Source organism: Mixophyes fleayi, chromosome 1 (assembly GCF_038048845.1).
Source record: "Mixophyes fleayi isolate aMixFle1 chromosome 1, aMixFle1.hap1, whole genome shotgun sequence".
NCBI classification, from domain to species: Eukaryota; Metazoa; Chordata; class Amphibia; order Anura; family Limnodynastidae; genus Mixophyes; species Mixophyes fleayi.
The window spans coordinates 336,669,590-336,687,591 of NC_134402.1; the positions used below are offsets into that span (position 1 = coordinate 336,669,590).

An 18,002-nucleotide genomic window follows, 5' to 3' on the forward strand; every position below is an offset into this window, starting at 1 on the left:
ATCTAGACGACCTCCTTCTGAAGGCACTGTCTGCATCGCTCTTAACTCGTCACATCCAGATTACAATGTAGTTTCTAGAAGCTCATGGGTGGATTCTAAACTTACCAAAATCCTCTCTCATTCTGGCACAACGGATGCTTTTCCTGGGTCCCAGAGGGTATACTTACCGGAAAACAAGGCCCTCGCGCTCTTGCGCAAGACCAGGTCCCTACTTGTACGGTATCTCTCCTCAGCTGCATTAAACTCCTGTGAATGATGATATCAGTGTGCGAGGCAGTGCCCTTTGCGCAATTCCACTCTCGCCCTCTTCAACAGGAGATTATCCGAAAATGGTCGTGTTCTCAGGAGCATTTAGACAGGCAGATCATTCACCTGTCGAAATCCACTTGTCACTCTCTGGCGTGGTGGTTATCCAAACACAATCTGTTGAAGAGTCAGTCCCTTTAAACCCCCCTTGGACCTTAGTTACCACAGACACAAGTCAGTTAGGTTGTGGAGGGGTAACAGTGTCAGTGTCCCTGAGATTTCAGGGCCTCTCGTCCCCCCAAGAGACCACACTCTCGATCAATGTCCTAGAACTCAGAGCAGTGTACAGGATGTTGATGCAAGCACAGAGGTTTCTAGTAGAGAAGCCTCTTCAGTTTCAGTCAGACAATGCCAAGACCGTGGCATATCTGAATCACCAAGTCAGACAATGCCCCTAGCGATGAAGGAGCACCTGGATTATGCACTGGATGGAACAGTAATCACTGCCTAGGTGACTTCCTGAGCAGGCATGCCATTCATTCCGGTGAATAGTCTCTCCACCTGGAGGTCTTCGAGCAGATTGTGAGAAAGTATCGTCAGCCGGAGACTGGCACTATACTAAAATCAGGGATTTGAAGGCATTCTTGTTGGACGTCATGTTGGTCCTGTGGAACCATTAGCTAATAGGCTGTTCCAGTAATCTTTGTAGCATTAGATTTGCTGAGAAGATCATGATACTCTGACATTTTAAGCATGGCAGCAGAACCATTGTGAAAATACCTCATTCAGGGCCCCTTTTAAGACTTCGTTCAATTGGCTTTAATAGCATGGCTGTTGATGTCATGATTTTTTAAGGCTAAGGGTCTATCTAAATAGGTCATTCAGACCATTATGGAAGCCAGTTTAATTTGGCACAGCCCTTCTCTTTCCTACAAGATGGCCTGGACAGTGGCCTGAAATTGGTTTCTCTTTAGGTCCAGATTTTGGTCCTTTCACTATTATTTCAAAGTAGATTAGTCCTTATTCCTGATTTCCAAAGGTTCTTCCAAGGTGTTCTACGTGTCCAGCCGCCTTATATTCCACCGATAGCCCCATGTGATCTGAATTTGGTCATCCGGGCACTACAATGACCGTCATTTCAGCGTTTTGAATCTAAATTTCAAACTCACTTGGAAAGTGACATTCTAACTCGCTATTGCTTCAGCAAGCTGCCGTAGCTTCCTTGTTTCCCATAATGACAGAGCTGTCCTGCGTATCAAGCCATCGTTCCCTGTCAAGGTGGTGTCAAAAATGAATCAGAACCAGGACATTGTCATTGCTGCCCCAGGACAAGATTTGGCCCCGGGGAGTGAAGAGCCTCTCATATTATTATAGGTGTTCAGATCTTTGAGGATTTTCATTCTTGCGTAGGACTGATAGTCTGTTTCTTTATGACATGAAAAGGAGGGGCTGGGCAGCAACAAAACCAACCGTTGCCAGATGGATTAAGGCTATGATTCGACAGGCGTATATTTTACGCAGGGAAACCAGTTGCTGAGAACACCGTATTCTACCAGATCGATGAGCGCTTCCAGGGCAGCGCTGTGCCTCAGCCAAACAGTTTTGTAAGGAAGCAAATTGGTCCTCTGTTCATACCTTTTTATACAAAATTAATTTCAACATTTTTTTGTTAAGAATCTAGCTTTGGGCAAAATATTTTGCACACAGCTGTGTCTGGGTATACCCATCCTTAGGGACAGTTTGGGATGGCCCAAGGTAGCAGTGCACCTTTAAAATGGAAGGAGAAAAAAAAAAGGATTTTTATACTTGCCTACTACTTTTTTGCTCTCTTTTATAACGGAAGGACCATGCCAGTTCTCATACAGGGGTGCACCCCCATCAGTTGGCACATTCCATTTGCGACAACCTATGGGATATTGGAGGCCACTTCAGTCCGTTTTCAGCTTCTAACAGGCTCCTCCTCTGCTGGGCATTCTGCCCTAGGCTGTACAGCTGGAGAGTTAATTACCTTGCAACTGACTTTTCTTTACAAATCTCTGTACAGTCTCTATGTAGATATATGTATGTCTAATATATATAAATGCAGTATGTATATATGTATTGCAAATTAACATATAACTTCATCTATACAAGACAATACATCAATGACATTTTTATTAACACAATTACCAATTTGGTAACATAAGGTGGACAGTGGATGAAGGAAAAATATTTTCTTGTTGCCTTAAAATTGCAAGAACTGCATGATCCAAACCACTTTGCCTACCAAAAGTTAGTGAGAGTGGTGGTGGTCCACACATTTCTGCAGACAGATGCCTTTGCCGCATAGACAAGATTACCTTCTTCCAGATGCAGGAAAAGACTTCCATCAGAGAAGCAGTGACAGTCCTGGAATCAATGACAGCATGCATTTCTGTGGTAAAGTTGAATGGGAAAAGAGAAATAGAGCTGCTAGCAGAATACAAGGCCTGAAAAGCCTCAAAGAAACCCAACACATTAAGTGGATATATTCTCTTTTCTATACTTTCCCATTTCTTGTCATAATTTTAAGAGCTTTCACGAAGGTAGTGAAATACAGGCCAAGGATTATCTTAATTGCTCCCTTTTTAGCCAAAGTGAGTATGGTTTGCAGTGTTCTCTCCAGAAAATTTTGCCAGCTGGGTGGCATGAAGAAGTAGCCGGGTGGGGACAGTTGTAATACTTTGCAATAATATTGAAAATTTTCAGAAGTTATTGCCAGGACTGATTAGACTGGTGGTCGCTGGTCTAACACACACACTGCTGGTTGTAGTGTTCACACAGTGCCTGTTTTTTAATAGGAGAATCAATGGTTTATTCTATTATAATACGACTGTTGGGCATCAAGAGCCAGGTGGAAAGTAAAAACAGCCGGGAAATAGGAGCTGGGGAGACACTGGTTTGGCATTAAACCGTCATGGGGCAGAAATGTTTAGGGCTGTAGAAATTACTGTTGCCAATAACTAGCTTCATCTTGATCAGGAGTGCTACATCAATCTGATGTTTGTCACTTTAGTGCCGTTCAGAGGAGTTAGATCATCTCTGTGTCTCCATTTTATCCTTTGACTGCAGAAATTGTCTTTGGAAGGTTTTTGCTCCCTGATCAGTTATTGCAAACATGCTGCATACTAAGAAACCTTATTTGTCCCGTACTTATCATAAAGTATAAAAATGCTTTTTCCAGGGAAGCAAGGGTCACAATTGTGTTGCCATACTTGCCGATGGTCTGGATAAGGGTCTCTCAGTAAGGTACAGGTTTTTGCCCTTGGCTTTATTCCAGTACTATATGCTTATTATTTATAGGATGACAGATTTCCATCAAGGGTTTTACATGTTTGGATCGTTTTCTAGGTCTAGCTCTGCAGGTGGAGAACTTTATTTGACCCCTTGTTCCTACCATCCTGTTTTTGGTTTTCGGGGAGCATAAATCTATTTTCTGCAGAATCCAATTTCTCTTGATATTTTTCTCATAATCGATGTAGTCTTACTGCAATTTATGTATGCAACTCTAAAAACAGGTACATTGTTTTGGAGTTGCGACCATCTCTAATTCGGGCTCTTAATCCTCCTATCTGAGGAAGTGGAAAAATTCACTATATAGGAATTTTAATAATTATTTTTTTGTTTTTCATACTGATACTAATTTCAGCATTTAAGCATCCAAAGGGAAGTTGTAGATTTTTTTAAATACAGTTTTCCTCATTCATAAGACGATTTTCATTTAATACACTTTCTTCTTGGTGAGTATAGCATTTACATTTTTGTTAAGCTGAAGCTGACCTGTATCATCTTAAGACCTAATCTTGATAACTAACTGAAAAAAACCAAACATTTAAAATGTTGCACTAATATACAATAAAATTATTTTGCAGCACCCCTTATAATAGAATGTTTCTTTCCTTGTTTTTTATAGTGTTGGACAATGTGCTGCACTCTCTGTGACATATTGAAAATATTACCTTTACTAATAATACTGTATTATCTTAAATCATTTCAATGGTGTTTAGTCAGCCTATTTCAACATGAACAGCATTGGGCAGAGTTGCGTCCTGTAGTCGACAAGTTAAATAGGGTTAAGCTTTATATATAAGTTAGCCGTACCCAGAATAATGCAGCATTTATGGTTCAGAGACATTTTATATAATCACATGTACCTGTCTTTGCTGCAGATTTTCTGGAGAGAATGATGGAATCTCAACAGCGGGACTCCAGTGCCCCTGGCAGGTTCCATGTGGGAAGCGCAGAGTCTATGTTGCACATCCGCCCAGGGGGATACCATCCCCAGAGGGCACTTATCAACCCTTTTGCACCATCTCGCATGCCAATGAAGCTCACATCAAATCGGAGGAGGTGGATGCACACATTCCCTGTGGGTATGTCACATGTTTCCCTTGCAATGCTATTCCTTTTAGTCTTAAACTCGTGCTGCTCCTATGTCTATTTTTATTTGTGGACAAAAAACAAATCTTCCTTTTTTTTTTCCTTAAAAAATAAATAAATCATATTTTATTTTATATTTGTATATCTTTCAATTACAACATTTATCTCCACCACTTTTAGGCCCCTCTGGAGAAGCCATACAAATACACCACCAAACCCGTCAGAACATGGCAGATCTGCAGGGCAATGGTCAGAGAGAACTGGTGCATTCTTCTGCAGAGCTTCTTGAGCTGGCCTATCATGAAGCCACTGGAAGGTATGTGATCTAGAGTAGAGTATTGGTGAATGCAGTTGTCTGATTCATAGCTTGTTGCTCAACTGACAGTCTGTAGGCTGTCTCACTGGATGCACTTGTTGGGAAACCATCTTTATCATCTGATGAGCTATACTGTGGGATGTCCTGCTAAAAAACATCTTTCTAAAGCTGACCATATACGGGCAGATGCAGCCAGTCAACATGAGCACCCAGTGTTCAGCTTGACCATTGGACAGTAACTTGCCATTTGGGTTAATATGCCAAATGGGGCTAGTTGTGTGTGACATCTGATCAATATTGGTATTGCAAGTCATTTGGGCCTAGACATTGCTCTAGAACAGCCAGATTGACCTTCCATATAGCAATTCACATTCAATCAACCAACATTACCGCTGCTGCTTCCAAAAGCCACCTGGGCAGCCTTAGAGTGGGAAGAACATCCCTGAGATCTGAGTGGTCTTTATTCCAAATCTTGAAAATCAGACTTTCTCAGCTTCACTATTTCCAGGTGAATGATTGCTGCACACAGTGATTTATCTGCCAGGAACTGTTGAGTCTCTAGGGTGTACCAAATATAATACTCATGGCATTTGGAGACAACCACAAACTACAGGTTTTGCGCTTGGACACGGAATCCACAAGTCACAATTGACCATCTGGATGTACTGTGATGGATTCTGTTCTGTCTTTTTACACTTTTTTTGCACTTATTTTGCATGTTACCTGGCAGCTCAAGATACTTTTTCTTACAAGGTCTTTGTCCATATGCTTGTGGTTCTTATCTTGTCAAAATGTCGGTCAGTCTGCCTTCAAAGCTACCACTTCAGATAAACCTACAAACTCAGGAGCCAGGGAGCTACCCCATTGTCTCTTTGGAGATTGTCTGTCCAGCAGTTAAATGCCAAATATGGGGTTCCCAGACCAGCTTGTGAAAACCCAGCTTCAAGCAAAAATGTATTATTTTTGTGGTGTTGCGGAAATGGGTGGAGCAAGGTAGTGCACTGGTCCAAGGGGGTGCAGGCGGCCTCTTTGGAGAGTGTGCTATGAGCCCGAGGAAGAGAGAGGTGGAACCCAAGCATGATCAGCAATGGCTTTTATTGGGGTAGGATTTGAATCTAACAAGAATTAAAACAATGTAATAGTGGAGGCAACTCAATATGTTATTATTGTAAGTAGTGGGAGTCATTGCCATAGCCTTAGTAACAAATAATCAAAATATCAGTTATTGAATATTAATACTACATACTGCAGTATTTATTAGTCTTTTGTTTACTTACCAACAAGAATATATAAGCAAAAAAAATCTGTGAACCATTCGGCTTCACCCAAACTTCCCGTCTTCTCTTCTCCAGTCTTCTCTGCTCTATCCCATCCCCCAGCCCCCTTCTTATTATATGGTCCCCTTATGCCCCTTTCTACTAGTACACCAGCAAAGTAAAAAGAGAAAACAAAAATATAGCTTACTTAAACTACATACACCGATAATTATGCAATCCCTTGGGCAGAAAGAGCAATAGACAAAGTCCAGTCATTGTCAACAAAAGGTATTACGTTCACAATATATGGTGTAGACATCAATAATGTGACATTACATCAAATTATCATAATACTTAATTTCATATAAATGCTAGTAGCACGTACACAATACTAGACAGCTTTATCTCAATACCAGTGAATTATTCCTCTAAAATACTATTCAGTCATCTCCTATACATGCCAAACATATAAAGTCAAATAATAAAATGTATAGTTAATAATGTTAACCGCTAAAAAATAATCAATAATAAGGTATGATGGAGAGACAAGTAAGAGTGGAATTTCTCTGACTTGCAATTGACCATAATCCTTCTCTGGCCAGATATACAATTACAGGATTTCGCACCTACACGGGCAGATCATTTATCTTCCTGTTTGTGCAATAAAAATAAAATAGAAGAACCCAGCCCTTCCATCCATTATTTCTGTGTTTAATATATTTTGACTGTATACATTTTATAGTATGTCCTTATCATCATCTGTCTGTTGCCTATAGACATGGTGGTCCTCGCACACCGCTGGACAGCGGCTCCTGTGGAAGCACTGAGGAATTCTCTGGAAACACCTTCATCAATGGGCAAAGGGGCCACAGTGCAGGTGATGGTGGCCGTGAGACAGGACACCTGTAGTGTTGGTGATTGATTGCTTGAGATGTGCATTTAATACTGTCCTGTTCTGTCACTACAGTTACCAACCACAAAGAGAGAAATTCCCCTGACGAGAGTCTGCTCTGCAGCACAGAACCGAGTGAGTGGGTAGAGGAAGGAAGGGCATCTGACTTGGCGTGATAGTTGAAGTGTGGCTTAGTGTCTGATCTTCTTTTTAACCTGTATTCCTATGTGCATTGTTTTTAAATGTTTTAATTGATACCGGAAGCTATGGACATATTTCTATTTAAATATTATATTATAAACCAGATAACTCTTTGTGGTGCACTCACTTTGTATAATGTCTCTGATGAATGTGGCGTTTAAGGCCAAGCAAAGGCCTTCACTTAAGGGATAACTTGGTCTTCAATAACCCCTGGCATGCCGTGTGGGAATTATTACAGTGTTGCCCCTTAGAAGTGCATCCTTAGGGTTAAAAATAAATAAATATATATATATATATATATATATATATATATATATATATATATATATATATATATATATATATATGTATGTGTGTGTGTGTGTGTGTATATATATATATATATATATATATATATATATATACACACACACACACAAGTTAACCCGTGCATGATACTCATGCATTCTAGTCAAATCAAGCTACTTAAGGTGTTAAAAAGGTTCTTGTCATGCATTTGGGCCATAGCCCAGGCCTCAACCACCAACCACTCCCAACTGTCACTTCTCCTTCAAGAAATATATATATTTTTTTTTTAAATCTTTATAAACACTTTTAACAATTAACAAATTAAATTAACAAATTAAAAACATCTTAGTATACCAAATTTCAGCCCTTTCTGATTTTTTTTTCCACACACACTAAGAATTTAGTAGGTCAGTGTATAACTCCACCCAGCAGGTGGCGCTGCAGCTTGGTTTTATTTTTTACACACACACACAGACAGACAGACTAACACACGCCACTAGACATTTATATATTAGATATATATATATAAAAATATGTATGTATAATATATATGTATGTATATATATATATATGTGTGTGTGTGTGTGTGTGTGTGTGTGTGTATATTATATCAATCTTTGTACTTTGTAGTTGTCCAAGTTCTAAATTGTTCCGTTATGTTAACCCACAGACTTCATGTGGCTTCTCTTCATTATGCCATCTGTGCACTTCTATTGCCGATGCTGCATCACATTCCTTGCATGTCTTATTCTAACCCACAAGTGTGAGAAGTAATGCGTTAGTTCATATTAATTTGGTGGTAGAACATGACTTTTAAATCTATGATGTTGCTCAAGCACAAAGTATTTCCCAATGCATGATGGGCAAGATACATCTTAAGCATGGCAATGTTAACCTGCTCTCTCTTTTTCTTTTCCTTTTCTCTCCCGATGTGTGTGGCTCCACCTTCAAATCACTCTTGTTGAATACATTTTATCACCCTTTCACCCAAATTGTTGCATCATCCAAAACCACGTGCATGTATCTTTTTCAATCACTTATCCATTTCTTTTTAATCCTTTTTCTTGATTTGCATTTCCTATTTCCTGCTCACTTGTCTTATTTGTTTTTCTACTCATTAACTCAATACTACTTTTTTTTCTCTTGTTTAACTGCCCTTGTACTTCATGATTTAATTTCCAATAATTCTACTTTAATCATACCTTTAAAACCCTGTTTCATTCTGTCTCATGTCTGCTCTTTAATTTCTTCCCAATTTTACTTCTTTTCTTTGCCTTGTCCCCATTCTTTTTTCCAACATCTTTTATCTCTCACACTTCCTTCACCTTGTTCACGGATACGGATTTCTTTCAACTTTCCACATACACACATTATGGTCTGTGGGCAGTTTTGATGCTGTCTGCTCCCCCCATAGTGCCTGGCTTCTGCTGCACAGTTGGGGTGGATTGGAAGTCTCTCACCACCCCAGCCTGCCTACCACTCACCACAGACTATTTCCCGGACAAGCAGAGCCTGCAAAATGATTACACAGAGGGTTGCTATGACCTGCTGCCAGAGGCTGACCTGGACAGGTAAGATAGAAGAAATGCATAAAGAATTTACATATAAATGTGTTTTCTCTTTCATCCAGTCTGGGGGACACTGCTTACCATGGGTTGTGGAGGGGAGCACGGGAGTTGGCACCTAGCTAGTTAAGTTTAGCACTGCTGACAGACCCCTCCCCTCTACAATCTCCCTGCCTTTTCCTGTTCAGTTTTTTTTTAGGTGCCCATGGAGTTGGGCAGTGTTTTAGTTACTGCTAGATTTTTTTCATTTAATTTTATTTATTTTCCTATTAATATATCTTTTTTTCATTAGGAATTTTTCCTTTGGTGGCAGACCTGGGAGTGTGTTCTATTATAGAGAACACACTCCCAGAACAGCAGCGCAGGCACTGCTCTGTCAGATGAGAGGCAGATAAAGGAAAGGGCCCTATGGCAAAGTACTTTACATGTTCAAGATGTAAGGTTAAATAACCATGTGGGCAGAAGGACCCGTTGGCGCTCTGCTCTGTCTGCGAAGCAGTGGTCCCCCCTTCGCAAACCCAGCATATTCCAGCCCCACTGACGGAGGAACCGGCCTGGGTAGCTTCCCTGACACAGTCGATTTCCTCTTTAGCACAGATGATCTCACAATCTACTCAGTTGCTATCTAGTGTGGCAGCCTCGGCGGCTAATAATGCTAGTACACCTTTGGGCCTTCCTGCTACCACAGATTCTATTGGAACGTCTATACCAGGACCTTCCTCATTGCTTACGGACCAGGCCCCTGTTCCCACAGAATCGGCATGGTCCGCAGCATTTATAAAGGGTTTGTACAAACTAAACCAGTTACTTGAATCCCCAAACATCCCGCCGGTTAAAAGGAAGCGATCAATCAACACATTAGAGTTGAAGGCAATTCTTTTAGCTCTCTGGGGGGCCCAGACTCTTCTTCAGGGCCACCCAGTCAGAGTTCAGTCCGACAATGCCACGGCTGTGGCATACGTCAACAGACAGGGAGGAACCAGGAGTGCAGCTGCAATGCGAGTGGCAGCTCAGATATTCCTTTGGGCAGAACAGTATGTTCCAGCAATCTCTGCGGTGTTCATTCCAGGAATAAAAAATTGGGAGGCCGCTTACCTCAGTCGCAATGCGATGATGCCGGGAGTGGTCCCTCCACCCGGAAGTATTTCAGTCTCTAGTCCAGAGGTGGGGGCTTCCGTATATAGATCTCATGGCCTCCAGACACAACAAAAAAGTCCACAGGTTTTGCACAAGGGCAAAAGACCCCTTAGCGGTAGCGGTGGACGTGATGTCCATGTCATGGGAATTCAGGTTGGGTTATCTGTTTCCCCCGATTCCCATGCTTCCTCGAGTACTCAGACGAGTGAGGCAAGGCGGTTGGCCGGTGATTCTAATAGCTCCCTCATGGCCGCGTCGAGTGTGGTACGCAGACATAATATCCATGGCGGTGGGACAAGGATATCGTCTTCCGCCACGAGACGACCTTCTTCTCCAAGGTCCCTTTCGTCACCAGAATTTACCTCAGCTCAGTTTAACGGCATGGCTGTTGAAGCCAGCCTCTGGAGAGCTAGGGGTTTTTCCCCCAGTGTAGTGAACACTATGCTGCGAGCTCTAAAACCGGTTTCGGCTTGCATCTATCATCGTATCTGGCGAGCCTATATTAGATGGTGCGAAAATAAGTCCTGTCACACATCTTCCTTTCGTCTCCCTCGCTTATTGGTTTTTCTTCAGGATGGGCTGGAAGCAGGGCTCCGTTTAGGTTCATTAAGAGTTCAGGTTTCAGTGCTTTCAGTTTTCTTTCACCTGAAGTTAGCGTACTTGCCAGACGTCAGGTCTTTTCTTCAGGGAGTCTTACATATTCAGCCTCCTTATGTTCCGCCTACAGCACCATGGGATCTTAACCTGGTACTGGATATGCTTAAAGGGCCTCCTTTTGAGCCATTACCTAAGGCAGATTTTAGGTGTCTTACCTGGAAGATCGTCTTTCTTTTGGCAATTGCATCTGCACGTAGTGTTTCAGAATTAGGAGCTCTGTCTTGCCGGGAACCATATCTGGTTTTCCACGAGGACAGAGCGGTGTTAAGAACCCTCCCTTCCTTCGTTCCAAAAGTAGTTTCGGCTTTCCATCTGAACCAGGAAATTGTAGTTCCGATCTTTTCATCTACTTCCCATTCTGATCAACAGTCTATGGAAAAGTTAGATGTGGTTAGGGCTCTCAGCATTTATGTCAAAAGAACTTCTCAGATTAGACGTACAAATTCTCTGTTTGTTCTTTATAATTCTAATAAAAGAGGCTGGCCAGCCTAAAAACAGTCCATTGCAAGATGGATTACGGCAACCATTAGGCAAGCTTACATAAAGGCTAACCGTCCTGTGCCAGAGAGACTTACGGCCCATTCCACCAGATCGGTAGGGGCGTCGTGGGCAGCTAGAAATGGGGCTTCTGCAGATCAGCTTTGCAGGGCAGCCACCTGGTCCTCTGTCCACACCTTTACAAAATGTTATCAGTTTAATGTATTTGCATCTGCGGATGCAAATTTCACTCGTAGTGCTCTATGAGCGGGGCTTTCAGAGTGGTCCCACCCTTAGGGAGCTGCTTTAGAACGTCCCCATGGTAAGCAGTGTCCCCCAGACTGGATGAAAGAGAAAAGAGGATTTATGTACTTACGTTAAATCCGTTTCTCTGATTCTGTCTGGGGGACACTGCAATCCCTCCCTTCTGCTTTTCTTCTGTGTGCTCTTGTTTGATTGGCCTTTTCTCCTTGGGCTTTTTAATTAACTGAACAGGAAGAGGCAGGGGGATTGTAGAGGGGAGGGGTCTGTCAGCAGTGCTAAACTTAACTAGCTAGGTGCCAACTCCCGTGCTCCCCTCCTCAACCCATGGTAAGCAGTGTCCCCCAGACGGAATCAGAGAAACGGATTTAACGTAAGTACATAAATCCTCTTATTTTGAAGCCTCTATCCTATAAACCTTGTAGTGATAACCTTTAAAGTAATACATAGCCACTCCGATATGCCACACTCGTTGTCGGTAACAGGTTATTACAGAGTGCTCCTACTGGCACGGCTTGCCCAAACCAGCCAATCACTGAAACAGAATGTCAAATGTGCTCCTACGGGGTGTCAGCTGCAGTAGGGTAATAGCTGCCACCACCAGGGACCTGGAACTGTTTTTGCTTCTTACACAATATGTTGTTGCTGCAGTGCCTCTGTGCTGGTTGTTCTGGCTGAATCCCTCCCAACTATTTACTATAGATCAGCACTCTGGGTAGTTGGCAGAACTCTGAAGCAGGATGGTGGGCTCGATGCAGGACAGCCCTGGGGCAAAAGTGTGTGATTAGACACAGGAACATAGCATAGACAGAGGTCTCATAGTAACGAGTAGGAGCTTGGTGGTAATGATTATTATTGGCTCATATACTGCAGCTCTTAGAAAAGCTGATCCTTTAAGTGCATATATAAACCACTTGAAGTTAGTAATTTTTCACAAGTACATTTGTATGTTCTCCCTGTTTGTTTGGGTTTCCAACCACACTCGAAAAACATACTGGAAGGTTAATTGGCTTCGGATAAAATTAACCCTAATGTTTGTATGTACTTGTGTAGTAGTGGATATAGAATGTAAGGTCCATTGTGGCAGAAACTAATGTGAATGATTAAATATTATCTCCGTAAAGAACAGTAGTTCTTCGCTGGAAAATACCTGTAGACCTCCCACCCATACTTACTTCCAGAGCTTTGTCCTTTGGTTCTAGCATCACCTTAGAGCTGAATTCGGCTCAAGGAGGTTTTGAACCAGATCTCAGGGGTGCAGCCAAGTTCTTTGAGCTCCACTGCGGACCTTTGCCTTTTGCAGTGCACCTTTGGAGCTTAAAAGAACCCGTCCAGGGCTAGTAGGAGAACCTCTTGCTTTACAGTTTAATATAACTGGGCTCTCCCAAAGACAACCCTCCTTCAGGGTTCCGTAGAACACTGTTGAAGAGACAGTAATGTCTCTGGCACTGCCGCTCTCTCGTCCTGAACTTGGGACCAAAGGTGGGGCAATCTGACACTGCTGGACCCCCCAGATCCCTACTAGACCACCGGGTGAGTGTGTCTTATTTTTATACATACTTTTTACATGTACATACACACAGAAATATAGGTTCACAAGACACACTGCACCAGCGATTTAGTTAAAATATTTCTCCCCAGTATGTGTGGGGAGGAGGGGAAGGTAAACCTAGCAACAGCAGTGCAGAATCTTTTAAGGCGCTACCTAAAATGGACTAGGAGTCAACTTACAGTTTCAAGCACCAATTATGTATGTACGGTAGGTGAGGAAGTCATTTGCTATGTAAAGTTTAATTTTATTTTGTGTCTCACAGGCGTGATGAGGATGGTGCTCAGATGACAGCACAACAAGTGTTTGAAGAATTTATATGTCAGCGTCTCATGCAGGGCTATCAAATTATTGTTCAGCCAAAACAACCGAAAGCCATCTCCTCCGCTCCACCTCCACTCAGCAGCAGTCCTCTCTATAGACGAGGTACAGACTTTTTTTTTTATCAGTTTGTTTCTTGCGTTCAGGTGTCTTAAACTAGCACAACACTGGTATAATTTCTGATCTGTCCTTGCTTAGGATTGGTGTCCTGTAACCGCCCGGAAGAAGAAAATCAGTATTGGCTTAGTATGGGCCGTACGTTTCACAAGGTGACCTGCAAAGACAAAATAATCACGGTTACAAGATATTTGCCAAAGTAAGAGAATGATATCTATAAAACATGTCAATGTGAATTGTGTTTAGAGAGCCATATTAGGAAAGTGGATGAACAATAAATGGGGATGGTTAAGGTTTGTATTGATCATATCAGACCAGACATATCATAATGGTGTGGTTCATTTGTTGCTCAGAGGTGCTGTCTTTAATATTCTATAGATAGAGGTATAATGTAGAAATGATCTTAATGATAACAGGCAATCTAGTTATTTAGGGCCAGTGTATTTTTAGTTGCATAATTATGTGCAATTGATTGCATTGTACAGACTACAAAAAGTAAAGAAAGTCTAGATAGCTTTGAAGTTTTATCATTCTTATATGTGAGAAGACACCTTACAGTAAGGTTCCATGGTCCTGGTTATGCATAGCATAATAACAACGTCTATACAGGGCCAGTGCTCAAAATCCGCAGTAGGGACCTGTTCTGTCCCTACTGCGGATTTTGAGCACTGCCCCTCTCCTCCCAGTTTTACATAGAAAAACCAAAGAATACACAATCCTGTTTGTTGTTGTAATATGTTCACTCTTAGTATGTATATAAAAGCTTCTTCAATAAATAGGTTTAAAAAGCAAAAAGACAGTAGGGTGCAAAGACTGCAAAGGTAGTCTGTTTCAGCTGCTGCCTAATGACCCCACGAGGGAGTTCCAGCCCTTCCCAGAAATATTTAAACCCATACAACAACTAGGTTCTAGTCTTCAAGTTAAATGATATAAGTATTTTACTTTCCACAGGTATTGAGTTCTACATAAAAATATACGAAAATTGTTCCTGTGTATTTTATTTGCAAAATGGAACTATATGTGAGTGGATACTCTGATTTATACTGCAAGCAATGTTGCCACCTCAAACGTACCCCTTCCTTATGTAACATGATAAATGCATGCTGATATAGATGTTATTTTGTTTCACAGGTACCCAGTTCTATTTCTAGAAATCTATTTCTAGATATTCAGAACTTGGGTGTATCTAAATATGCCAAAGTGATTTACAGTAATTGTAGCTGATACTTTTACAATATACATATAACCACCATAGGCACGTGTCATGCACTTCAATTATACATAAAAGGGATAGAAAAAAGAGAGAGAAAATACTGCACCAGTCTAGCTTGTACATAGTTTTTGTTATATAATCAAAATAATATAGATATATCTTCCCCCTAGGGATAGAATTTGTAAATTGTGTTTATCATATTTTGTTTCTTTATGTATGATGGGGAAGGTGCTTTTTCTCAAGTCTAATTACTTTACATGCAAAAAGAAAAAGGAGAATTAAGTCATTTAATTGGAAAACACCATAGATAAAATAATATAGAATGTAACTTTAATTTTCAATTAAAATTACCAGTCATTACCAGAATAAGCTTTAAAAGCAGCTACATGTAATATACAGTTAAACAGAAAAAGTACTTGTGTTGAAAATTAGTCATTAAAAATACTTCTATGATTTGTGAGTTTTTGAAATCATATTTCGTTTGATATTAAATAGCCATGTTGGTACCTTCTAGGAAAACTTGTGTGTCCTGACCTATTGATGTGCAACCCATGTTTTACAGTATCCCTTTACATTGATGCTTGATTCTCAAAATACTGCATATAAATTTAAGGACCATTAAACCATTTATTCTTAATAAAAACAAGTGCACTTACATCCATATGTACAATATGGGCTTTATACACAATTGCTGCTACCTTTTTCTCCTCCCGTTGCTTGGTCCCCACCCGGGATTGGTGCTCATGAGTACACGCGTCGATTCTTCACTCCGGTTGATGTTGTACTGGATGGAAGCTCAGTGGTGTCAAATTAGGGGTGAGCACTTGGTGCAAAAAGCACATAAATATGTCAGATAAATCCAACGCATTTCGTTGTATGCTGACATACAACGGGTGGCTGTGAAGCATGGAATGGAAATTTTATGTTAGCCGCAGCTTAGTGAACCTTTATGTTCTGCCTAAAGGGGATACCGATAAATGGAAAGATGGATGCACCACTCTAGCTCGATTGCCCAAGGCCACCACTCTTCCACCCTTGAGTGCCGCTGCCCTTATGCACTGTACTGTTTATGTAGTGGCTTCTCTTAGACCCATCTTAGCTTTTGCTTGGGTCAACAAGTCTGTGATAAAGTGGTCAGATCAGCTCCTAGAGGGTTTGCAGTCAGTGAGGCCTAGGTCTGAATAAGTGTCTTTGGTCGAACACATCCGAAATGCGTATGAATTGTTGGGGGATGCAGCTCTGAATGCTGGTCTCATAGGAGCTACAATTTGACTTTTGTTGTTTCAGCTTGTTGAACTCTCGGGCTCAAAGTATGGGAGTGCGGATTCAGAGTCCAATAAGATTCAAGGCTTGGGAGGCAGATACAGAGTCTAATAAGACTCTGGAACCTTTGCCTTTCTCTGGTGATATCTAATTTGGTCAGGAGCTGCATAAGAGCATTAGCCAGGGAATGGATGGAAAGAGGTCCTTCCTGCTAGTTATTTTTCCTGAGGCACAAAGCCCTCCGTTTCAGTCCTTTTACATTGTCGGTAGATGAAAATCTTGAGTGCTAAGATAAAGTCATGTGCCCCAAGGGGAGGACAGCACAGGAGAAAATAGGCATTTTTCGGCAAGAAATGGCAGCTGTTCTGAGGGTCCATCTGCTTTTCTGCCTGGGTCAGTGGTTCAAGTCCTCTACAAATTCCTGGGTGAAGGGATATATATCATAGATCTCCTCAGAAGACCACCTAGTCACTACAGGCCTGCTGTGAGTGTCTTCACAGTGTATTATTTTTGGTTCAAAAAACAAAAGGTTGTTGGATACCTGATAGCAGAGAGAGTTTTCTCCAGAAGACAATATCTACATGTTACACAGACTGGTAAGGGCTCGCAAATGGAAATCTGTGCTGTTCTTTATGAAGAATATGGAGAAGATGGTCTCATCAAGAGCTTTGCAGATGGAACTCTTTTCGAAATTGAGCAGGTCTAATTTTCACCTGAACACAGCAGATTCTTTATATCTGAGGATGCGTTGCTTGTTCCTCAAGTTGTTCAAGGTCAACAACCTCAACAGGAGCCTTTCACTTGTCATATGGATCTGGACAATTGTGTTGAAAGACACCAGTCTTCAGGACCTTGGAGGTCATTGTTCTTAACTGGTTTCAGGGTCTCTGGTTCCTGGCAGAGGCCAAGCTTCCGATCAATGTCCTAGAGTTAATGGTCAGTTAGACACCGCCACTACAGTGGCGTACATCAATCTTACAGCAGATTTTGATCAGAAGGGGTTAGCACCACATCAACATGATAGCCAAGATGGTTCCATGGGGGTTAATCTAAATTGCTGTTCATTTTCAGAAAGATAAAAAGAGAGAGGGACTAGACTGTCCAAAGCATTCATGCTACACTGACATTCTCAGGATGTCTGTAGACCTGCCGTGGTATCTTCCCCTATAGAAAGATCTGTTAAACCGGGTACCGTTTCACCATCTGGACTTAACGCAACTGACATAGTGATTGAGACTATGCTCAGGGCCAGGAAACCTATTTCATCAAAAACACATGGAAGACCTATGGTTCTTTGTGTGAAAATATGAAGTTTCCATTGATTACTTTCCAGTTGCCCATCTCCTTTTGTTCCTACAGGATGGCTTTGATGATGGTTTGAAACTGAGTCTGCTCAAGGTTCCGATATCTGCACTATTTGTTTTCTTCTAGGCTAGCAGTTATACCAGAAGTGCAGAATTTCTTACAGGGTGTGACACATTTAAGACCACCATAAAGTCCTCCTTTAGCCCTTTTGATCTTGAACTTGGGTGTTTTGAAGGCCTTGTCAACCACTGAAAACCCTAGATCTCAAATTTCTCACATTGAAGACTATTTTCCTTTTAGCCATTTCCAGCCTTGAGCGTGTTGGAACTGGGGACTCTTAAAGGGCCTGATTCATTAGGGAAAGTACTCATTTTTTTTACTTAAGTTTTCTCCTGGACAAAACCATGTTACAATGCAAGGGGTGCATCTTAGTTTATTATTTTGCACATAAGTTAAATACTGGCTTTTTTTCCTAGATGAACTTTAAATTTCAGTGTACAAATAAGCTATCAAGTATTTGTGTGCTACATGAAAAAACAG

The 18,002-nt window shown here is 41.4% G+C and overlaps 1 protein-coding gene across 6 annotated transcripts in view; it reads left to right on the plus strand.

Annotated features, from left to right (window-relative positions):
* DEPDC5 (DEP domain containing 5, GATOR1 subcomplex subunit) overlaps positions 1-18,002 on the plus strand; it is a 90,350-nt gene that overhangs the window by 53,708 nt on the left and 18,640 nt on the right. For 5 of the 6 annotated variants that reach the window (XM_075215355.1, XM_075215376.1, XM_075215382.1 and 2 more), the window contains exons 22-28: positions 4,434-4,637; positions 4,825-4,960; positions 6,993-7,093; positions 7,184-7,243; positions 8,985-9,168; positions 13,509-13,669; positions 13,763-13,880. In XM_075215355.1, the coding sequence (XP_075071456.1) occupies positions 4,434-4,637; positions 4,825-4,960; positions 6,993-7,093; positions 7,184-7,243; positions 8,985-9,168; positions 13,509-13,669; positions 13,763-13,880 (964 nt within the window). The remainder of the gene's footprint in view (positions 1-4,433; positions 4,638-4,824; positions 4,961-6,992; positions 7,094-7,183; positions 7,244-8,984; positions 9,169-13,508; positions 13,670-13,762; positions 13,881-18,002) is intronic. The other variant, XM_075215370.1, reaches the window with a different exon arrangement.